Genomic DNA, 25,440 nt, shown 5'->3' with positions numbered 1-25,440 from the left:
TAGTGCATTACAAAAGTCATCTCTCATTAATGACTGCATAAAACACAAAAATGAAATAGTTGAACTTAAGAATAAGAAGAGTATGGAGTTGTAAATAAGAATTTTTTTTTATTAGACTCACAGGACTTAATGTTTGCTATTTGAATTGGAATATAGTGAATATATAGATTAAGAGAAACATGGGTTACCAGAAAGCAGTTTTTTTCCATAAAATGTAATTTATTTATTTTAAAATGTTTATTTTTCAGAGAGAGAGAGTGTGTGTGCGTGTGCAGGGGAGGGATAGAGAGAGGGTGACGAGGCTTTGAAGTGGGCTCTGTGCCGACAGCAGAGAGCCCAAAGCAGGGCTCCCAACTCACGAACCCATGAGATCACGACCTGATCGGAAGTCAGACACCTAACTGAGCCACCCAGGTGCCCTGTCTAAAGTAGAATTTAAAGAGATTGTTATCTCAGGTATAGGATGAATTTTGGTGCATTTTATCTGGAAAGTACACAGTTTTGGGAGAAACTTGTGTTTCCTGTTTGAAAATATTTATTTAAAAATTTTGTTTCATACTAATCAAAAAAGGTAGAGGTAACAGTGAAGGAAAGAGACCTTTTTGAGCTTTTTTTCCCCTTGGTTAATTTGTTTTTTGTATAATACACTAGTTGAGAATTTTATTGCTTCTAAAATGCATTTCATAGGGGCCTGCCTTGTTTCAAGTTGCCTTCCTGTCAGGAAAATTATTTAGAAAGCACAACAAGGGGTGCCTGGGTGGTTCAATTGGTTAGACATCGGACTCTTGATTTTGGCTCAGACTCTCAGGGTTCATGGGATTGAGCCCTGCATCGGGCTCCATGCTGGCAGCACAGAACCTGCTTGCGATTCTCTCTCTCCTTCTCTCTCTGCCCTTCCCCTGCTCTCTCTCTCTCTCACGTGCGTGCACATGCTCACTCTATCAAAATAAACATTTTTTGTAAAAAGCAAAACAAAACTTTGGTTTAAAAAAACCCAGTGAAATAGGATTCAAATTGATAAGACTCCATGAGAAGTAGAAATGAGAGAAATGTAACTTGTGGAGATCTTGGATGCAAACAACAGAATAACTAGCTTATATAAGGCGAAAAAGGAATGAGTTATGGAAAGGGTATGGTATACAGCACAAAATTGATGGGAAGGCTGGAGAACTGGGCTCAGAAAAGCAGAGGAAGGGAGAGGCCAGGTAGTGAGAGTCTGCTGTCAAAGTCATGCTGCATGAAGTCTGCAAGATGCTGCAACTAGATAGATACTGGCAATATGAATTCTAAAACATCTCTGAGATGTTCAGTGTTCTTACCTAAGCTCAGATTGATTAGGCATAGATCATATGATGTGTAGTAGCTGACAGGAGTGGAATGGGTCCCTCATCCTGTAAAGGGATGCCAGCTTTTCATCTTGCAAAAAGATTTAATCCTTGGTGGGTTTGTCAGAATAGGAGTGGGGATTTGATGCTGGCAGAAGTGACTGCTGTCCAGAGAAAGATGAGGATGGGGAAGTAATGTTGCCCGGTTTTCTTTATGTTGCCTTAAATTCCTATTTCATTTTGATAACTGCTTGATCCTTTACTACCCAGCAGTTTGAATTAACACATTTTTTTTCCAAAAGTGCAAAAACTCTTGTGAGTTTCAAGCAGTGTTCAATTTAAATGTATGAAGGAGCAGGTTTTTTTGTTTTTTGCTTTTGGTTTTTTTTTTTTTGAAAGCAATAATTAATGATGGTGTGAATAATATGGGATTTTTCATTAGAACAGAGGTATAACAGTCTAGTTATTCTGGGAGTATGAAATATTTTGGAAAGTAGGACCCGCTTGATAAATGCAGTAATATGACAGGTTATTTCTTTAAGCTTTATAATTAAAAAAAAATTTTTTTTTAACATTTATTTATTTTTGAGACAGAGAAAGACAGAGCATGAATGGGGGAGGGTCAGAGAGAGGGAGACACAGAATCTGAAACAGGCTCCAGACTCTGAGCTGTCAGCACAGAGCCCGACGCGGGGCTCGAACTCACGGACCTGAGCCAAAGTCGGCCGCTTAACTGACTGAGCCACCCAGGCACCCCTAATTTTTTAAATAGTAAACCAGAATTATAATTGAGAGAATTTGAGCTGTACTCTTTTTTTTTCTTTTTCAGAAGATAGTGGGATTATTATCTTTATAAACAAAAGTAGGAAATAGGAAGTAGCTTTTGCGTCTGTTTTGTTTATGGTTGGGAAAGTTGTTTTTCAGTAGCTCTAGTAAGTGTCTGCAAATGTGTACTTTTGCAATACTTTTGTTGTGAGGAATATAAAGATGATTACGAAATGGTGCCTGCCTTTAGGAAGCTTACGTGTATATAATTATAACAATATGATAAATATTCTGGCAGGTATGAATGAAACTTTTTGGAATCATAGGTGAAGGAAAATGTACTTTTTCCAGGGACGATGAAAAAAAGGCTTCCTGGTAGAAATGATAACTAAAGTAGGCCTTTAAGGATGAATAAAGCGTTAATAGGCAGAAATAACACTAGTGTACCAGGTGAGACAACAGTGGAAGAAAACAAAGTGAGGTGAGAAAAGTATAGGTTGAATTTGGGTATGTTAGGTTTGATATGGTACGAGGCAGTAGTGATGTTTAATATGGTACAGAGAGATGGTACAAGAAAGTACTGAAAGTGTCTGATGTATGATAGGTGCTCAGTAAGTGCTTCTTGAGTTGAATTAAAAAGATCCATGTTGAGCTGGATTATGGAGGTTTGAATGTCCTTGAATTCTGCACTACTTTGATATTTATGTTGTAGATAGTATGAAGCCATAATGTATGAAAGTAGGCACATTTGATGACTTCATTATGGTGATTTATCACAATAAAAATAACAGCCAACAGTTATATAGTGCATACTGTGTGCCAGGCACTGTTCTAATTGCTTTACAAATATTAATTCATTTGATACGTAATCCTATGAGGTAGGTAGTTATTCTCTTTTACAGATGAAACTGACAGAGTGTAAATTGCTTGCCAAAGATCTCATAGCTAGCATACTATACTATACTGTTATTTCTTTCTCTGGTTTTACTTTGGAAGTAACCACTCATGTTTAAAAGGAGACAGTACAAAAGACATTGACTTTGGAGGCTGATAGATACTTGATTTCGTATCTAGCTTTTGTATTTCTTTGAAGTGATTTTTTTGGTGAGCTGCAGTTTCCCAATATTTAAACAGATCCATTTTGCATGCTTTTGATAACTGTTAGGGATAATATAAAGAACATAGCAAAATAATTGACATACAGTAACAACTTTGGCTATAGTTAAAATTATTATAAAAAGTAATCAACTACTTATTTCACTGTTGGACTTCTCAGTTCTGTGTTGAATACTGTGGTATGTCCAGAAAGCTATAGCATGATTTTATTCTTTAAAAAACTTACAATTTAGTTTCAGAGATGAAACTAATGTATGTGAAATAATTAAAGATGGCATATTAGTATTTAATTGGGGACATTACTAAGGGCTGTCGTATTTGGAGGATGGTTTATGAAGGAGCTGAACTTGCTCATATTCTTGGAAAAGCATAAGTAGGATATGGTAGATGGAAAGGAAAGAAAACCTTGTTAATGTAAGCTAAATTGGAAGCTTTATGATGGTAGGATGTCTTTTTTGTTCACTCTCTAAGTTACTGCCTTGTGCGTAGTATTTAATAGTGCTCAGTAATATTTTATTGATGAAGGGAAGTCAGGAGTTTCAAAATATTTGAGGGAGGGGTCAATTAGGAGATTGCCCTACCTGGAATTCACCCTATTTGGAGCTGTGTGACAGAAAGTAGCTAATTTTATTCATTTATATATCCTGCCATATTTCAGAAGGATTTTAAATGGGAAACAATGGGTTGGAATTGGTTTGCTTGGCAATAGATTGTGTAGTTCATTAAGCAGAAGATTGGTAAAAGTTAAACTTAATGCAGTATTAGACTGACTCTAGTATTTTATTCTATTTTAAACAGCTCTATTGAGATACGATTTACAAATCCAGTAAATTAGCCACTGCATGCTGTGCTGTGCTATGCTATTCATTTTGAGAGAGAACAAGAGCACATACCTGAGGGGTGGGGAGAGAAGGAAGAGGGAGAAGAGAGAGAGAGACAATCCCTGTCAGCACAGAGCCCAGTGTAGGACTAGAACTCATGAACCATGAGATCATGACCTGAGCTGAAAGCAAGAGTTAGACGTTTAACTAACTGAGCCACCCAGGCTCCCCACGACTACATTCTTGTTGTAAAAGTTCCTAACACTAGAAGCACAAAGAAAACTATAGCTAAGCTGAGAATTGAGAAATTATAGAAGTTAAGCATTGGAATTCATTTGTAGACCTCCATTTTCACTTACAATTTGATAATTATGCTTAATATATACTTTGTTTTTATGATATGGTAAAGATGTAAGCTGCTCATATTGAGGTAGAATTCTTTCAGCTTTAAATTAGTAGTTGTCAGTACAAAGAAATTTTGGAAATTGTGGGTTGCACTAGATCATGAAGGTTCTGTACATCCTAAAGTGTGGGAGTCTTATATTCATTTTGTTATGTGGTTTAAGATTGTTCAAACATGGAAAGTTAAAATTCTATCTACTTCCTACCTACTAGGCTGTAGGTACATATACTGTATTTAGGGTAATAACGTCAATACATATTTGTTCTTTTCTGGAATGATTTTTTTGTTGTAGCTTTTTATTCCAGTTCATTTTTGAACTTTATTTATTTATTTTCTTAAGTTTCTGCTCCCATTAGTGGTTTAGTATCAGTAAAGTATTGGAATCTTCAAGTAACTTTTTGCTGTGAGATGATTTTCAGAGCAAAAAGAAATAGGAATCATGTGTAAAGTAAAAGTACTCATTGTCAACTATATGCCTTTAATAAGTAAAATTTGAATTTGCAGAATAAGAATAATTTTTTTTTTTTTTTTTTTTGAGAGAGAGCTCGAGCGCACATGTGCTCAAGTAGGGGAGGGGCAGAGAGAGGGAGGGACAGAGGGACTGAAGCCAGCTCTGTGCTGACAGCAGAGAACTGGATGCAGGGCTTGAACTGTGAGATCATGACCTGAGCTGATGTTGGGCGCTTAACTGACTGAGCCACCCAGGCGTCCCCAGAATTAAAAATACTATCCAACATAAGGGATGCTAATGTTTTACATTACAAGCATAACTGGTTTTATTATTTAAAAATATTCTTTCTTTAAGTGAATTTTTTCTTTTAGAAAAGTATAATGAATAACATAACAGATACTCTTATTTATCACAATTATTGCCTGCTAACATTTTATCATGTTTGTTTCATTTCTTTTTAAGAGAGCACATTATTGATGACTACTCCTGAATCCATTTTTCCCTGCCCCAGAGGCAGTTAGGACCATGATAGACCAACCATTTCTTACATAAAACTCATTCGCTTTTTGCCATTCATTTCTCCCAGTGCAGGAAATCCCTTTCTTCTAACTTTATTATATTTTCACTATTTTTCTAGTCACCAAGTCTTCAAAGATGGTTTTGAATTCTCTACTATCGTCCCTTCTGTAAGCCGTTTCCAATTCCATACTCCTCCTGGCTGGCCAAAATCAGCATCAGAAATTTGTTTTCATTGCTGTGTAGCTCAGGGAGAGTTTCTGTAAATCTAGCCTGCTTTCTCGGGCCATAAAGGAAAATTTTGGTTTAGTTTTCCAAAATACTGTATTGTGCTTACAAGTTTCATAAACATTAGGTAAGATAGCTTTGCCTTTTTCATTATGTTCTCTTTTTAAAAACCATTTAGAAAATGACACATTTTAAATATAGGAAAGTATAAAGAAGTAAAGCGGATTCATAATTTGACTTCCTGTATAACCCAATGACATAAATTAAAGTAATATATGTACATGTCTATGCATGAATTTTTTCCAGGATATGTAAATAATTACTCTTGGGATGGCAACTAGGTGGCTAGGGGATAGGCATGGTAGGGAAACTTACATTAGTACTTTTCTAGTGTTACTATTTATTAAAATTTTTTCATGGGCTAATGTTATCATTTCCAAAATTCTTTTAATTAAAAAAGTAATGTGACACTGTTATGTGTTAAATGTATATGGTTAGATCATTTAAGACATAACATTGTAAATTTAGAAAACAGAATTCTCCTTTTTCTCCATTCTGCTATCTGGAGACAATGACAGTTTTTCCCCCCTCCCTCCCTCCCTTCCTCCCTCCCTCCCTCTGTTCCTTCCTTCCTTCCTTCCTTCCTTCCTTCCTTCCTTTCTTTCTTTCTTTCTCTCTCTCTCTCTCTCTCTCTCTCTCCCCCCCTCTCTCCTTCCTTCCTTCCTTCCTTCCTTCCTTCCTTCCTTCCTTCCTTCCTTCCTTCCTTCCTGTCTTTCGTCTTTCTTTTTTACTTTTGAGACAGACACAGAATCTGAAGCAGGCTTCAGGCTCTGAGCTCTCAGCACAGAGCCTGATGTGGGGTTGGAAGTCCGGAACTGTGAGATCATGACCTGAGCTGAAGTCGGAAGCTTAACTGACTGAGGCACCCTGGTGCCTCACAATTTTCTGTTTCTTTTGTAGACTTCCAGAATAAAAAAACATATGCATTTTGTAATAGAATTTTTCTTGATGTGTAATTTTATTTCTACTCTGCATTTAAATGTAGATTTCTACTTACAATTGACATCAAAAAAGAAAGGACATTCACAAAATGTAATTTTCCTGCTTAGAATTCAGATTAAAAAAGGACTAGGTTTGAAAGGTTTTTTTAAGATATTTCAAGGTAACAAAATGCACTTAAACAGTATTAAAAGTACACATACATGAACATACATACTTTACACCACGTATTAAAGAATAGCAAATTGAAAGGCATTAGGACTCTACTAATTTTGCTTAGGAATCATACTATGAAAATCAAATGTGTCCAAAAGGAATGATAAAAATGGAAGATTTGGAAAGGGTCTATAAGGAAACAAAGGATTTGGGTGAAATAAAACAAAGAAGGAAAGAAGGATAAGCATTTATGTTCTGTAAGTGCTCGGATTTGTGTGTTCTGTTCCTAACTATGTTTATTAAAGCTTTATAAGAGTAATTCTATTTTAGATAAAAAAAAATGTGTTTTGTAGGGTTTGAGGATTATGCAAGTGAAGTGAGTATTTGGATGAGTCTGGGGAAGTAAGCAGGCATCAGACCCCATAGCATGTTGAGTAGTGAAATTAATTGAGGTGTTCTGAAAAAGCAGAGGCTTGATTTTTCAACTGTTAAACCAAGCTTGGATTCTTGGGCTAAGCCTCACTTAGTTATGATATATACCCTTTTTGCATGTTGTTCTATTTGTTTTGTTAAGGATTTTTTTCATCTGTATTCATGATGGATGTTGGCCTGCCATTTTCTTCATTTGAAATGTCTTTATCTGGTTTTGGTATTAGAATTATGCTGTCCTCACGAAAGGGTTTGGGGTAAGCTCTTCCCTCTTTTCTGAAAGGGCTTATGTAGAATTATTTTTATTTCTTCCTTAAATGAGTGATAGAATTTACCAGTCAAACTTGGGCCTGGAGTTTGCTTTTTGGAAGGGTTACTGATAATTTCTTTAATAGCTTTGGGGTTATTCAAAATAGATTTTTTGTTTCATCTTGTATTGATTTTGGTAAATTCTGTCTTTGAAGGTATTTGTCCCTTACATCTTAATATGATGGCTATGGTTTATAGTATTCTCTTTTTTATCATTTTCTCCTCTATATGATTGGTAGCGTTAATCAGCTTTTCATCCCTTATGTTGGCAATTTCTGTACTATTCTCGATCAGCCTATCTTTCCATAGTTCCATTTTTTTCTGTTAATATTCTGTTTCTATTAACCTGATTTCTGCCTTTCTGTTTACTGTTTATTTCTATTTATTTTGAGTTTGCTTTCTTCTTCTTTTTATAATACTTATTTTTATTTTTGAGGGAGAGGGGGAGAGACAGTGTGAGCAGGGCAGGGGCAGAGAGAGAGAGACAGAATCAGAAACAGGGTCCAGGCTCTGAGCTGTCAGCATAGGGCCCGACCTGGGGCTCAAACTCATGAACTGGGAGAACACGTCCTGGACTGGAGTCTGACGCGACTGAGCCACCCTGGCATCCCTCCTTTTTGTACCTTAAGGTGGAATCTTAGGTCACTGATTATGGACATTTCTATTTTTTCTGACATAAGCATTGTAGGAATTTTCCCTTTAAGCTTTGCTTTAGGTGCATCCCACACATGTTGATGTTTTTTATTTTAACTGTTAATCAACTTGAAGTAATTTTCCTTGCAATTTTTTCTTTGATTCACGGATTCTAGGTAGAAGTGTGTTTAATTTCCAAATGTTTGGGGTTTATTTAGATATCTTATTGCTGTCGGTTTCTAATTTAATTCTTTTTTAGTCAGAGAACATGTATTTATGATTTTAATCTTTTACGTTTATTGAGATTTGGTTTTTATGGCTTAGCATCTGGTCTGTGTCAGGGATTGGCACACTTCTATAAAGAAGACCAAATAGTAAATATTTTAGCCTTTGTGGGCCACATATGGTCTTTGTTTTAGGCTTTGTGGGTCAGGCATGGTCCTTGCTGCTGCTTTCCTCTCCTCCCTTTTCACTTCCCTTCCTCCTCCTAAAATGTAAAAAGATAAAAGAAAATTTAAAAAATTTAAATATAAAAAGAATTTTAAACTCACGAGTGATACCAAAACATCAATAGTCTGAATTTTGTTTTGGGGCCATAGTTTGCCCATCCGTGGTCAAAATGAATGCATCATGTGTACTTAGAATTCATATTCTGCACTTCTTGAGTATATCAATTAGATCAGAATGGTTATTAACGTTGATCCTGTATGCCTTTACTGAGTTTTTGGTATGTGTGTGTGTGTGTGTGAGTGTGAGTGTGTGTGTGTGTGTGTGTGTGTGTGTGTGATTTTATCCATTACTGAGAGGTGACAAAATTTCCTGCTGTAAGAGTTGAATAGTCTCAGCATTTAATTATGACACATTTCAAGCATGTTGAAACTGTTAATAGGCACATACACATTTAAGACTGTTAGGTCTTGATGAATTTACCCTTTATATTATTATAAAATTACTCTCTCATATTACTCTTTTTTAAAAAAAATTTTTTAAATTTATTTTTGAGAGTGAGTGAATGGGGGAGGGGCAGAGAAAGAGAGAGAGGGGGAGACTGAGAATCCCAAGTAGACTCTGTGCTGTCAGTGCAGAGTCTGACCTGAAGCTCTGACTCACAAACTTGAGATCATGACCTGAGCCAAGATCAAGAGTTAGACGCTTAATCGACTGAGCCACCCAGGCACCCCTCATATTACTCTTTTTCTTAAAGAACGGTTTTATCGCATATGAATATAGCCACTCCAGCCTTCTTATACTTGCTTTTTGCTTTCCATCCATTTTTTTTCATTCTGTCTTTATAAAGTGCATATCATGCAGACAACATATAGTTTGGGCTTGCATTTTTATTTTAAAAAAATTTTTAATCTGTCCCTCTTAATTGGAGAGTTTTGTCTGTTAACGTTTAATGTAATAATGGATATGGTTGGATTTAGGTATACTGTTTTATTTATTTATTAAAAAAAATGTGTTCCTGTTGTGCTTTCCTCTTTTCTGTCTTTCAAATTATTTGAATATTGTTTGGAATTCCATTTTAATTTACCTTTGGCTTTTTAACTATACTCTTGGCATTTTTTTTAACAGTTGCTTTAAGGATTACAATATGTGTCTTTAAGAAAACTCACTACTCACTGTTTCTTTAGAGTTAATTAAAACTTCACGTTAGGAGTAGAGATCTTGCATTTCAGGAGATCTGTTAAGTCTTGCCTGCTGTTCCCCTTACTTCACTGTCCTTTTATGCTAAAGTTGTCATAGGTATTACATCTATGTACTGTATAACCGCACAAGATAATCAGATTTTTGCTTTAGTTATAAGTGTGTTCAAAAACTAGGTATAAAAAATAGTCTTTTATATTTACCTGTTTATAATTTCTGATTTTCTTTATTATACTTCACTACCCCCTCTAGTTTCCCGTTTCCTTTGGATTGAAGAACTTTTCTTTAGCCCATGTTTGATGGCAGTGAGTTTCTTCTATTTGAAAAATGTTTTCATTTCACTTTCATTGTCGAAGGATATTCTTGTTCCTGTACATTCCTGGGCTGTTTTCCCATTCTCTCCAGACTTTAAAAATGTTGTTTACTGTCTTCTAGCCTTCATCACTCCTCATAAGAAGGTGGTAGTAATTTGAATTTTGTTTCCGGTTAGTGGGTATTTTTCCTCTGGCTGCTTTCAGTATTTTTTTCTTTATCTTTGATTTTTAGTTTGATTGTAATGTGACTAAGTATGGTTTCTTTCTATTTATTCTGCTTGGGTTTTCTTGAGCCCCTCACATCTATGTGTTGCTGTCTTTCACTAAATTGCTAAAGTTTTCAGTCATTACTCCTTCAAAAAGTATTTTACTATCCGGTGTGTTCTCCATCTGAGACTTCAGTATATGACCTTTTTCGTATTTTCTCCCAAGTTTCTTAGACTCTATTCTTTTTTCTTCAAGTCTCTTCTTAATATCCCCCCTCCCCCAATTTCAGATTAGGTAATTTCTACTCATCTGCCTTGAGGTTCACTGATTATTACCTCTGTTACCTGTTTTCTGTTTTTTAGCTCATCCGTGATTTTTTTTTTTTTTTAATATCTGATATTGCTTTGTTCAATTCTAGAATTTCCATTTGTTTTTTTATATAGTTTTAGAGTTGCTGGTGATATTTGTTATTCGTCATTATAAGTGCACTTTTGTGTATTTAATTGTGATAGTCATAGCTGTTTTCCCGTCTTTATCTGATAATTCCAATATTTGGGTCATTTTGTCTTCTGTTGAACACTTTTCCTTGGAGAGTGGGTTACACTTTTAAATTCTTTATGTGTGGAGTAATTTTGGTTTGTATAATTATATTGTCCTTGTTTATTTTCTTGTTGATGAACATATGTTTTGCTTCCAGTTTGGGGACACTGAATAATGCTGTTTTGAACGAATGTGGACACATGTTTTTATTTTTCTTGGGTGTGTACGTAGAAGTAGAATTGCTGGGTCATATGGTAAGTGAATGTTTAAGTGTTTTTAAAAAAAAATTTTTTTTTTTAACGTTTATTTATTTTTGAGACAGAGGGAGACAGAGCATGAACGGGGGAGGGTCAGGGAAAGGGAGACACAGAATCTGAAACAGGCTCCAGGCTCCGAGCTGTCAGCACAGAGCCTGACGCGGGGCTCGAACTCATGACCATGAGATCATGACCTGAGCTGAAGTCGGCCGCTTAACCGACTGAGCCATCCAGGTGCCCCGAATGTTTAAGTGTTTTTAAAATAACTGTATCATTTTGGATTCCAACTGTGAGTGTATGAGCATTATCTCAGTGTACTTTTAACCTGCTTTTTTTTTAACTTCAAGGAGTTGAGCACCTTTCTGTTGATAGCTATTTCTATTTCTTCTTTTGCCCTTCCTTCTTCCTTTTTTTTTTTTTTTTGCCTTCTTCCTTTCTTTGCTCTTTTCCTCTTTATTTCCCTCCCTCCCTCATCATCACCTTGTAGGTATCTTGTATGTTTCAAGGAGATTGTCTTCGAGTGCAATTTTTCTCTGTTAGTAATTTTTCTTGTGGCTACTTTTGATACGTTTTTTTGGAGAAGTTTTTAATTTTACATAGTTGAAATATTAATTTTTTTTTTAGTGTCTAGATTTTAAATTATAGTTAGAAAACCGCTTCTACTCCATGCTTATAAAGAAATTGTCCTGCTTTCTTTTAAAACTTATATCTTAATTTTTCTTCTCTTTTAATCTTTGATGCATTTAGATTTATATTTAACATATACGGTATGTATCCAATTTGAATTTTTTTTCTGGGCAGCTACAAAATTTAGTTTTTTTTTTTAAGTTGTGGTAAAATATACACAACATAAATACCTTGTTAAGTGTAAAGTCTAGTGGCATTAAGTATATTCACATTGTTGTGCAGCTATCACTACCATCCATCTTCAGAACTTACTCATCTTCCCAAACTGGAACTCTATACCCATAAAACAATAACAGCCCCTACCCCACCTGCATTACTGGCATGTCCTACTTTCTGTCTGTAAATTTGACTCTTCTAGGTACCTCATATAAGTGGAATTGTACAATATTTGATCTTTTGTGATTGGCTTATTTCACTATGCATGATCTCTAGGTTCTTCCATATTGTATCATGTGTCAGAATATTCTTTCTTTTTAAGGCTAATATTCTGTGGTGTGTATATACATTTTGTTTACCCTTTCACAGTGGACAGTTAAGTTGATTCCACCTTTTGGCTTATATGCATAATGTTGCTCTGAACATGGGTCTGCAAGCCCTTGCTTTTTCTTTTGGGTGTATACCCAGAAATGGCATTGCAGGATCACATGGTAATTCTGTGTTTAATTTTTTGAAGAATTGTCATATTGTTTTCTGTAGCACCTGTACCATTTATATTACTACCAGTACAAGGTTCCAGTGTCTGCACTTTGTCACTAACATTTGTCATTTTCCTTTTGTTTTCTGGTAATAGCCAATGTAATGGGTATGAAGTGGCATCTCATTTTGATTTACATGTCCTTCGTTATTAATGATGTTGAACATCTTTTCACGTGCTTATTGGTCTTTTGTACATTTTTTTTTAAGAGAAATGTCTATTACGTGTTTTACTCAGTTTTAATTGTATTGTTTGTTCTTGAGTTCTTCACTATATATACATATATATATATATATGTATATATAGTGTATATATATCCAGAATATATGTGTACATATGTAGTGTATAATATCCAGAATATATATATCCATAGAAAATACATATATGTATATGTGTGTGCATGTACACACACACACACACACACACACATATATATGTACATTCTGGATGATAAAGATCTTCCTCCACTTAACATTGAGCTTACGTCTGGATAAACCCATCATTAGTTGAAAATGTCCTAAGTCACAAAGGTATTTAATACATCTAACATACCAAACATCATAGCTTAGCCTAGCCTACTTTAAATGTGCTTGGAAAGTTTACATTAGCCTACATTTGGGCAAAATCATATAATAAAATGCCTATTTTATAATAAAGTAGTATGTAATATATTGACTGTAGTACTACAAGTAAAAAACAATGGTTGTATGGGTACAGAGTAATTGTAAGTGTATTGGTTGTTAGCCCTTGTGATCACATTGGCTTACTGGGAGCTGAGGCTCACTGCTGTTGCCCAGCATGACCAGAGGTATTATACAGCATATCGCTAGTCCAGGAAAAGATCAAAATTCAAAGTACAGTTTTACTGAATGCATTATCACTTTTGCACCATTGTAAAGTCAGAAAATTGTGAGTCGAATCATTCTAAATTGGGCACTATGTGTATATGATTTGCAGCTGTTTTCTCCCATTTCATGGGTGCCTTTGTCCTGAACTGATAGTGCCCTTTGGTGCCAAAAAGTTGCTAATTTTGATGATGTCTGATTTATTTCCTTGTTGTTACCTGTGCTTTTAGCATCACATCCAATAAGTCATTGCTAAATCCAATGTCATGAAGCTTTTCCGCTGTGTTTTTCTCTAAGAGTTTTAGTATATGTGCTGCTGAAGAGAGCACTTCCTCTAAGAGTTTTATAGTTTTAGCTCTTACATGTAGGTCTTTGATCCATTTTTTTAAATGTTTGTTTTTCAGAGAGAGAGAGAGAGAGAGAGAGAGAGAGAGAGAGAGAGGCAGAGAGAAAGGGAGACACTATCTGAAGCAGGCTCCAGGTTCTGAGCTGTCAGCACAGAGCCTGATGAGCCTCAAACCCATGAATGGAATCCTGAGATCATGACCTGTGCTGAAGTCAGAAACTCAGCATACCGAGCCACCCAGGTGTTCGTTTTTGATCCTTTTTAAGTTAAATTTTGCATATGGTATAAGATAAAGCTCTAACTTGATTCATTTACATGTAGATAGATATCCACTTTTCCCAGCACCATTTGTTGAAAAGACTATCCTCTCCCCAATTGAATGGTTATGGCACCCTTTTCAAAAAACATTTGACCTTTTTTGGGAGGTTTTATTTCTGAGTTCTGTTCTATTCCATTAGTCTATATAGTTTGTGTGTACCTCACCGCCTCATTGTTTTGGTTACTTTAGCTTTGTAGTAAAGCTTTGAAATCGGGAAGTGTTGAGATCCAACTTTGTTCTTTTTCAGGATTGTTGATGGTCCCTTGAGATTCCATGTGAATTTAGGATTTTTTTCTATTAATGCAAAAACAAAAAAAATTCTTGAGATTTTGATAAGGATTGCATGAATCTGTAGATTGATTTGAATAAATGCCTTGCAAATATAAAGATTTGTCCCAGGTCTGAATCTTACATTAAGTGATGTTCTCCAACTGGTAAATTTAAGAGAAAGCCAAGCTGTTTAATCCCATGTTTAAAACTTAAAGGGAGGAAATGTTAGCAAAGTGTCTACTAGCTGTCTGAAGGAAGAGTTTCTGCTTCAAGGCAACTTAGATTTTGGTGTGTGTGTGTGTGCGCGCGCACTTCTTTATAGATTTATTGTATAGTCTGGTTAAGTATTGTGTTCCTGAGTTGCTTAATTATATAAAACACTTTTTTGAACACCCAGAGGAACTTAATAGAAAATTGCAAGGGCTGTGGAAAAATAAAGTATACCGACAGAATCTATGAATTTAAAACAAAAATTCATTTTGGAAGAGTGAAGCTAAAAATGTTTCACTGTGATCTTTGGTTAGTATTTTAATAATAAAAAAGAACATTGTTGTAACAAGGAGAGGAACATGTATGCATGGTTTGAGAAAGTCTTAATATGAAAAAGTTTGATTTGAAATCTATTTGCTTTATTACACAAAATTTGAATTTTGCATGTGTCAATGAAAGCAAAGAACTTTTAGTTTAAATACAGTGAACACATCCTTAAATTATAATTTAAAGAGTTCGAGTTAACAAATGCCATTAATTGTGAGAAAGTTTCTTTTAGAGAAAAAGTAAAAAAAAACTTTTCTGTCATTTACTTGTACAGTTTCTTCTCTGTGGTGACTATCAAGAATTTTGGGAGGTCATCATAAAAATGTCTTAATCAAATCAGCCATTTCAAGTATAAAAGCTGATAAATTAAGTTAGGTTAATCGAGGCTACTTTATATTTGAAAAGTTTTAATTTGAAACATAAATTTAGTACTTAATATCTGTACTAATAATTTATATTCTTTTCGTTATATTTATGTTGAGAAAGTTTAAATGAATGTTAAAAACAAATCTCTTATAGCTATACCCAAATGCCCTCCAATTCATTCCAGTATACTCTTCAAATATTAGCATATTTTGTGTGCATTGATATGTACTGTTGTAAGTCATCCTTTAAGACTCAGCTGACCAGTTCTTTCAGATCTTCCTAGACTCTTTCCCTCTCCTCTCTCCTGCTTTCCCTATTTAAATGCTTCTCTGCTCATATAAGAACATTAAAATGTCTTTTTGGGCGGATCTGGGTGGCTCAGTCAGTTAAACATCCGGCTCTTGATTTCGGCTCAGGTCATGATCTCTAGTTTGTGAGTTTGAGCCCAGTGTTGTGGGGTCTGCTTGGCATTCATTCATATATATTCTCTCTCTCTCTCTCTCTCTCTGTCTCTCCCCCCCCCCACCCCCTTCCTCTCTCTCTGCTCCTCCCTTGCTTGTGTAAAATAAATAAAAGTAAATAAATAAACTTAAATAAATGGACTTTTGTGGATTTTTTGAGCAGTTTCAAAGCTGTTTTAAAAAACAACTTTTAAAATTTGCTAATAGTATAGGAGAGTGGTTTTAAAGAGTCATATTGTTTGTTATCTAGCACTTTGCTCTCTCTCCAGTAGAGAAAATGTGACTTCAACCTAACTCAGTAACTCTTTTCTAGAGTTTAGGATAAGACTTTTTCAGTTTTTTTAGATTGTATTCTGTGCCACAAACATTTTTCTTTAAGCTACAAGCCAAATTAATTTTTAGAGGCTAAGCACATTTTAAGGTTAAAAGTAAACTAGGAGATTTCCCTTTATATTTCTTAAAAATTGGTGAAAATTGAGATTTTTTGATGCCATTTTAGTATTTGAGATACTTGAGATATTTGAGTACCTTTGATATACTGTTTAACTTTAAATCCAGAGCAGTAGAGCATTGGTAGATGTATTTGGCTATTCTCCTACAAAAACTTAGAAAATTATTTGGCTGTGGTGTTATAAGTATAGTAGAAATGATTAAATGTTATGGTGTATCCATATAGCTAATATGCTAGGTAGTTATTTTTGTGTTTGGGGGAGAGCACATTTGTTTTGATTATGTATTGACTGTTTTGTATTAGTCTGGTAAAGACTGGTTGATTAGATTCTTCTTTTGGTGTTTTTTCTGAAACTAATTTATTGCTGAATATGTTCAACTTAGGCTGTTGGATTTTGACCAGGGATGGAGTATTGATTAATCTGGTGAACTTGACAAATGGAAGTTTTCTTAAGGGAGTTTTTACTGTAATGGTTTCTACTTCAAATATCTTACTACTTTATTTGGGAGTTGGTATTTACACACAGGAAAATAACAGTTTGGCTTGTGTAACGAGTGATTGTTGAGATTGAATTTATTGAGGGAAAGGATGACTGATAATTAAAATGATCAGGAAAACTTCATGGAGGAGTCCTAAGTTGTGGTGAGAGCTTTCTGAGAGAGTGCCATGTAAACACGGATAATGTGATGGGGAAATAGCAAGTCATTGTGGAGGAAAATGAGTAACAAGTGCAGTGTGTTTTGAGCTGGGTTCATGGAAGCAAATGATGGGAGACACTTAAAATGTTTAATTGGGACTTATTGTGAAGTTCCTTAATATTCAGCTGAAGGAATCAGAATCATACATTTTTTTTTAATCTGAAAGGGACTTTAGGAATACTTAATAATGAATCATTTTATAGAAACAAGAAGTTTGTACTTAATATTGTAAGCAGTAGAGCCTCATTTGAAGATATGTGAGTTAGGCAGTGATTTTTAGGGAGATGATTATTCTTTGTAGGGGTAATAGAATTGGAAGTAAGACATTCTGTTCTATTAGGGTATTATTTATAATGACTTAAATTGCTTTGGTGACTAATGGTAAAAAAAAGGTAGAGGGATTAGATCTCACACTAAGTATTGTATAGTAAACTTCTAGGGTGTTGTGGCTCAGACAGTTTTAGACTGTCATGTTTTGTAAGTCTTTATTGTAATAAAACATAAGTCAGGTCCATTTGTCCACTGTGGGGACAAAGTATACTGTTTGAAGGTTAGAAAAGTTTTTGTTTAGAGGCAGTGATACTTAATTTGCTGTTTGCAGGATGGGTTAGAGTTTAGCAGTTGCATTCAGCATTGAAAAGAGAGCATCTCCTGTAGTTGGAAGTGTTAACATTGGCTCCGTGGCATGAAATGAGTTGTTCTGTCCAGAAAACGTTAGCAGTTTTATGGCTAGGGAGCCTGGTATAGTATGTCAGCGCTGTTGGGAAAGGTGGTCAGGAGCCAAATATTAGAGCTCTTTTGTATGCCTTGCAAAGAAGTTTTGTTTACTTTTTAAACGTGGACAGTGGGGAATCTTGGAAGAGGTTTTAGTCAGAGCATTATCACATTTGGAAGAGTTTATGTTTTCTCCTTACTTTTAACGAGTTAGCCTATTTGGCACTCTTAGTTCTTGAACTAAGTTTTGAACCATGTTCTCCCCAAAGAGAGCTTTTTTCCTTCTTCTTATATTAGGAAAGAAAAAAAAAAAAGTTCTGCAGATATTATTAGAAGCCAGGAATCTCACAGCAATTTACCTGCCTACTATTTAGCAGTGAGTTTGAATATGAGTAGTATAAAATGTTGTTACTTTGTCTTTAAAGCCTGCTCATAGTTAATAGGTTTTCATATTTAGCCAGGTATCTCCTATGTAGCCCATAACGCGCAGCTTATCAAAGCTCAGCTTTTAGTTCCTAATCATCATTGTTGTCGTTATTTTGTTATTGTAAGAATATAGGCTGAATCCACTGTGGCAAGGCATTTAAAAATTAGTTATTTTGAATAGTAATGTATTCAAGTGGTATGAAAAAATAGGCAATAAAAAATCTCCTCCTCAATTCTGCCCATCACCTACCCAATTCCGTTTTCTGGAGACAACCACAATTATTGATTTCTTTATATTCTTCCAGAGATACTCTGTGTGTCTATACAATCAAGTACATTTTATGTGTTCTTACTCCTCTCCCTTACTTTATACAAATACTGTATAGTGTATGTGAAACATTGTTCTGTACCTTGCTTTTTGTTCATTTAACAGTACATTTTGGAGGTTGTTCCATATGAGTCCATAAAGAGCCTCTTCGATCTCTTTTAATAGCTGCATAATATAACATAGGATGAAGTTAGCATATTTAACTAGTTTCTCATTTCATGTTTATTTAGGTTATTTTCAGACTCTTGCTGTTATAAGCAAGATTGTGGCAAATGGCCTTGATACATGTTATTTCACATGTGTAGGATATTCCTGTAGGATCAGTTTCTAGAAGTGGAATTTCTTGTTAAAAGCTGTGGGTATTTATAATTTTGGTATAATTTTGGAAAATAGGGATATTTACATGCATTGAAGCTATGGGATTTTGTAAATTTACCCACAATGGAATCTCACTTCATAACCAATGGAGATCTGAGAAATAAATTCATAATTGCTATGATACTAGTGAAATCCTTAAAATTTTATTTTTTATTTTGCAGGTATACAAAACTAGGATATGCTGGAAACACAGAACCACAGTTTATCATCCCTTCCTGTAAGTATTCTTTTAAGCCACAAGCTGATTTAAAGATCTTTTTCTTAATCGTTAAAGTAAAAGATAATTATTTCTGGCACTGTGTAAGATTTTAGTCCTTTAAAAACAGTTTGCTAAGTGTGACCTCATTTGCACACCTCTCACCATTCATTTTAGCTGTTTAGTTCTTCATTTGCCAGATCTACCAAATGTCTCTTTTTAAAGACAAAAATGAATGAACTGAAAAATCACACAATTTTCTGCTTTGAGGATATTTCTGTTAACAGTTTCTGGGTGTAACTGTTCAGTAGTGGATCCTCTGTGCACACCTATGAAGACTATTCTTTGGTGTGTGGACATGATTGTTGTTTGCCAGACTTGTGTTTATTGACGTCCCTGCTGAAAGCCCATGTTTCAAAATAAGGATGGCATCTCATTTTTAGAAATGTTGACTTGAGCTGTTTTCTAATATTTTATAACCGTACTTACATTGTTTTTGTTCTATCCTCTGTTAACTTCACTTTAGCCTGACCATCAACTTTCAGTAGTTTGTCTTTCAGTAATTATTTATTTATTTATTAAAAAAATTTTTTTTAATGTTTATTTTTGACAGAGAGAGGGAGAGAGAGAGAGAGAGAGAGAGAGACAGGGCATGAGTGGGGGAGGGGCAGAGAGAGGGAGACACAGAATCAAAAGCAGGCTCCAGGCTCCGAGCCGTCAGCACAGAGCCCGACGTGGGGCTCAACCCACGTGGGATCTCGACCCCGAGATCATGACCTGAGCTAAAGTCGGACGCTCAACTAACTGAGCCACCTAGGCGCCCCAACTTTCAGTAGTTTTTTAAAAAATACTCTTCACACTTGGTTTGTTAACACTCTTACTTGTTAGCATTGATTATGCATCTGGTTTTGAATGGACATGCTTTTGTACTTTTGACTTTCAAACATATAAAGTACCCTGATCTACTTGTCCTACTGCCAAATCAAAACTTTAACAATATCAGGTGAAAAATCTTTTGAGCCATTGCTTGGTGGTGCTAACTCCGGGAGTGTCACTAGTCTTACAAAGTAGTATTTGTGTGACTGTTTGAATATTTTTGTGTAGTATATTCTTATTTATGAAAATAAGGAATTGGGAAAATAAACATGCAAGAGACTAATGAAACAGCTTAGGTTTCAGATCAGTGAAGTTGAGAACATGGTAGAAATTGCCAAAAATGCAGATCTTTAGTCTCTCGTCGGCACTCATTGGTCATGAATAGGTTAGTGGTTTTGTAATTAATATGGCAAGAACAAAATTCAATGTGAAATATGAGAAGTACATTGTTAAAATTGTAGTTAAGAGGGGAGCTTTTATATTTATATGTATACATATGTACACATACATTCATATAAATACATATATATATCTTATTTTTTAGCTCTCCACTGACAAACCTGTTTGACTTTGTACTTGTGATACACTTTTGGTATACTTAGCTATGAATTGATTATGTAAGAACTTAGGCTTACTACCAAGAGGTACAAACTTCCAGTTATAAAATAAGTAGGTCATGGAGATGAAAACTACAGCATAGGGAATATAGTCCATAATATTCTAAATAGCATTGTATGGTCACAGATGGTCACCACTTAGCCTGGTGAGCACTGAGTAAGGTGTAGAGTTGTTGAATGAGTATGTTACATGCCTGAAACTAGTAAACATTTTATGTTAATTATACTTCAATTAAAAGGGGAAAAAAAGAATTTAGGCTACTACCTAAATCTAATTTTTTAATACATACAATGGATTTTAGGTGACACTGATGAAATCATTCATTCATGTGACTATAGTGATCTTAGTTTGGTGGTACTATTGTCTTTTCCTTATGTTTTATTCATGCATGTTTGTTGTCTACACTGAAGGACAAGTTTGCTTTTTTTTACTCTTTCCTCGCATTTATGTATCAATATACTGATTGTTGTTTATTTCAAGAATTTGGTAACAAATATTGGCTTTATTGCCCACTAATATGGATAATACTTTTGTGGTCTAGTACCTGACTTAGTTATATTTGAGTTTAGTGTTAGACCCTTTCGTATTTTTATATCAGTGTCCTAAGGCTGCCATAACAAAGTTCCAAAAACTGGGTGGCTTAAAACATCAGAAATTTATAGTTTTGGAGGCTAGAATTCCAAAATCAGGTTGTCAGTAGGGCCATGATCTTGCTGACAGCTCTAGGAGAAGAACCCTCTTAGCTGCTGCTTCTAGCTTCTGACGTTTGCTGACAGTGCTTGTACATGCATCACTCCAGTCACATGGCTGTCTTCTCCCGATGTGTCTTCACATTGTCTTCTCTCTGGCTGTGTCCAAATTTCCTTTTTTATAAGGACACCCGCCAGTCATGTTGGATTAGGGCCCACCCCAATAATCTCTTTTCAACTCAAAAGACCCTCTTTCTAAATAAGGTCACATTCTGAGGTACTGGGGATTAAGACTTCAACATACTTTGGGGAAGATACTCAACCCATAAAATGCTGATTTTGTTATTTCATAATTTATAATCTTTTATAAGGTATTGTGATTAAGCATTTATTTCATGAGATTACTGATTTTCTTTTCCTTTTTTTTTTTCTATAAATCTTAAGTGGACGTGTTGTCTTTGTTGGAGACCCATCTTTGGAACCTTAGGATCCCATCACCATTGTACCCATTCTCTATTTTGTCTCTTTGCCAAAATATGCAATTTTAGTTTTCGTTGTCTTTCTTACGAGAAGTTGTAGCGTGTTAAAAATCCATTTCTGTACTGAAAGAAGATTTTTGATTTTGGAGTTTTTTACATCCAGTTTTAATGCTGCAAGTCCAGTTTTTATAATCAGATACAGCCAGTTGCCACTGATGAGCATGGATATTTGATTTGGAAAGCCTGTAGATTTGGTTCATAGTTATTTGCATATATCTTTGTTTTTCAGGAAACTTGTAGTGAGCCATCTGGATGTCTATGGACATTATAAATAAATTACTAGAGAAGCTTTCTAACATTTTGAAGGAGTAGACTGGATTTAGAATATCTTTCCTTCAGTATTTTCTACCCATCTTATTAAGAATATAATTGTTATTAAATGAAAGTATAACAGTTGAATGCTAGATCATTTTAAGTACATGCAGATAATTATTTTGAATGAATGCTTAACTTGAAGGATTCAGAAATTTATATGTTAATTAAGAAATATATAGGTTTTAGGTCAAGAACCGTGGCTGGGTTTCTGGAATTATTTAAGGGGAATGTTGTGGATTTTACTTAAATGATTTGAAATTTCCCTTTGTGGGATTAAAGTTTAACAGAACCCTGTGCCAGTGTTATATTTATATTTTTTTTATTTTTTATTTTTGAGAGAGTGCAAGCCAGGGAGGGGCAGAGAGAGAGAGGGACAGAGGATCTGAAGCGGGCTCTGCACTGACAGCAGCTAGCCTCATGTGGGACTTGAACTCACGAACTGTGAGATCACGACCTGAGCCGAAGTTGGACTCTGAACCAACTGAGCCACCCAGGTGCCCCCAGTGTTATATTTAAATTGCCAGTCCATAATAGTGCAAATAGGAAGAAAGCTTTTGAAAAAAAATTCCCCTTTTGTTTTCCTGTTTTCATTTGTTAGTGTTTTTCATTTTTTTTCTTTCTGATTATCCATTAAGCATATGTTGACTTGGTGGGATTATAATCTTGCTCAAATCAGAATAGATTCTACATAGTTTTAAAAAATATAACTGAAACATTCCCACAACAGTACTTCTACTTGTGGCTTTTACACTTGAGGCCTTGTCTCTGGATGGAAGTTGAGATTTCATTGTGTTAAATTAATTTTGTCATTGATTTCTTAAATGACCTTTGTACTCTGCTTTGACAATTTAAGTATGTTAGGTCATGTTGTGTTTAATAATACTTTATAATGGAAGAAATATAAGTTAATATGTCTCATTTGAGAAAAGCAAATTTTCACATGTATAAATAACTTTTATTTTTAAGGTATTGCTATTAAGGAGTCAGCAAAAGTGGGTGATCAAGCTCAGAGGAGGGTGATGAAAGGTGTTGATGACCTAGACTTCTTTATTGGTGATGAAGCAATAGAAAAACCTACATATGCAACAAAGGTATATTTTTATGATTTCTATAAATAAATAATACATTTTTTAAAAATGAGTTTGCTCAGTGATTGTGCCATCTAGAATTTTACTCAATTATAGGCCTAATACCCTCAACCACTTTAGTGTAGAAATTTCTTCTTCCTTGAGGCTCCTCCCAACCTTGCTTTGTTTTTTCCTCCTGAGAGGAAAATTTTTACCCATTCAAATGAGCAATATTTACTTTTCCGTGCCACTAGACCTCAGAGCCATCAATGTGAGTGGCTTTCTCTTACTTCCAAAGTGCTGCATCTAGAGACATGTCTTTCCCATCTTCAGACTCACACTATTTCTCTCTTGAAGCTTATGTCACCTGGAAATGCCTCTCTCTTTTCCTCTTGTTCTTTTTCCTTTTCTCGTTCCTGACCCTTCTTTCTTTCCCTTTTAATTGAGGTATAATTTCTATATAGTAAAATAGGTAAGTTTTCATTTTGTAGTCTAAAAATATTTGTTATCATAATCCTAAAAGTTCAGTGTATAGAGCAAATAAATCTAGTGACCCACCTGCTTTCCTTGTACTTACTCCACACTGTTACCACCCCTGCCCACACTGAAAGGCAAACACCATTGTGACCTTAATTTTCTTATTTTTAGATGCTGACTTTGCCTTATTTGCACATTTTTTTGCACATTTCTTCTGTACCTTTTATTCCCTTCTGATAATTTATTCACTAATGAACAATGAACAACTACTGTGTGTAAAAAAAAACCCTAAGTGCTAAGAGTACAATGGTAAATAAGAAAAATGGCTTCCCTGTCTTCAAGGCTAGTATAATGTGGTGGAATGGAAGACATTGAAGAAATAATTACAAGTGTTATGAAGGTTAGAAAAAGGAAAATACAGGATGCTTTGGGAATATACATCGGGAGTAGCTTACCTGGTTTGTGGATTTTGGAAAGTCTTTGAAGAATATATCTTTTCAGCTGAGGCTTGAAGAATAAAACGAGTTAGATGAATGAATTGTGTAGCAAGATTGTTTTAGGCAGAGACTGTAATATTCAGGAAGGCTTGGAAGTATGAGGGAGCTTGGAATTGAACAACCAGTGTGCCTGAAGCATAGAGAATAAGGTGGAAAGAAGTGAGGAGGCTGGTTATGGTTGGAAGTATTGTTAGGCCAGACATGTTAAAGGATTTAAACTCTGTCCCATGGACAACATTAATGGGTTTCAGTAGAGGAATAATGTTAGTGACTAAAAGTACAAATATTGAAGTCTCTATGCTTACGCTGGAAATCTATGCTACTTTCTTGGTTTGTGGTATCATTCAGTAACTTAAGCTTTCTGAGTTTCAGTTTCTTGATTTATAAAATGGGAATATTTTTGGTACTTCAGGATTGTTGGAAGGTTTGATGAGATAATGCATATAAAGCAGTTGTTAACAGGGTGGTGCTTTGTTCCTAATGAATGAGCACTATGTGTTAGCTGTTTTTATTATTTGGGAACACAGCATGATTCTGGGAAGGCCATACTGTAGATGAGACAAGGAATATTAGTGATTGGACTACATTTGATGGCAGTGGGGATAGACAGAAACAGATTATGTGTGTGTGTCTCTCACACACATACTTAACTTCTGTTATGGAAAACTTCATATGTATAAAAGGAATAGAAAGGAATATAATGAACCCCCACATACCAGCTACACAAGTTTGGCAGTTATCAACCCATCACCAACCTTGTTTGATCTGTATCTTCCCCTCCCTCCGATTATTTTAAGGTAAATCTCACATATTGTTTCACCTACAAATACTTCTCTCTTACAGACTTTTAAAAATATAAATATCACACCTAAATACAGTGTGCACTTTGTTAATATCTGAAATCTAATAAGTACATTTCCCTGATTATTTCTTATCTTGGTTAATCTGTTTGAATCAAGTTTTAAACAAGGTCTACTCCTTTGATTTGGTTGACAGGTTGCTTAGGTCTGGGGTTCTTTTCTGTGTGTGTGTGTGTGAGAGAGAGAGAGAGAAGAGCGAGAGAGAGAGAGAAAGTGAGTTCTTCTTTCCTTTATGGAAAAATTTTGGTTATTTGTCTTGTTAAATGTCCCACTTTGTGGATTCTGATGATTACATTCTTCTGTCACTTAACATCATCCTCTGTTTTCTATGTTTACTTCTTTGTTGTAAAGTATTAAATATAGAAGTCTGATTAGATGTGTGTAAGTTATGTGGTTGTGTGTGTGTGTGTGTGTTTGGTTTTTTGTTTTGTTTTTTTGCCAAGAATAAAAACGTGGATACCTAAGGAGTAGTAGGGAATGATTAACAAGATATTGGTGGTAAACAGTACTTGAGGATAGTTCCCAGCTCCTGGATAGTCTTCGTGCCCTTTATTTCTTGAGATTGAGACTATTTGAGGAGAAACACTTTGGACTGGGGTGGTTTAGGGAGGAGAGGGTAAGTTTAGTTTTGCATGTGTTGTGTTTGAGGTGCCTGAGAAACATCTTATAC

General features: G+C 35.0%; 1 protein-coding gene across 1 annotated transcript in view; it reads left to right on the top strand.

Moving 5' to 3' along the window:
* ACTR3 (actin related protein 3) overlaps window positions 1-25,440 on the top strand; it is a 65,545-nt gene that overhangs the window by 9,398 nt on the left and 30,707 nt on the right. Inside the window, exons 2-3 of the mRNA XM_042994284.1 lie at window positions 18,798-18,853; window positions 22,836-22,960. Coding sequence (XP_042850218.1) covers window positions 18,798-18,853; window positions 22,836-22,960 — 181 coding nt within the window. The remainder of the gene's footprint in view (window positions 1-18,797; window positions 18,854-22,835; window positions 22,961-25,440) is intronic.

Source organism: Panthera tigris, chromosome C1, assembly GCF_018350195.1.
Source record: "Panthera tigris isolate Pti1 chromosome C1, P.tigris_Pti1_mat1.1, whole genome shotgun sequence".
NCBI classification, from domain to species: domain Eukaryota; kingdom Metazoa; phylum Chordata; class Mammalia; order Carnivora; family Felidae; genus Panthera; species Panthera tigris.
The sequence above is the reverse complement of the archived record's forward strand: the minus strand, read 5'-3'. Positions and strand labels throughout refer to the sequence as shown.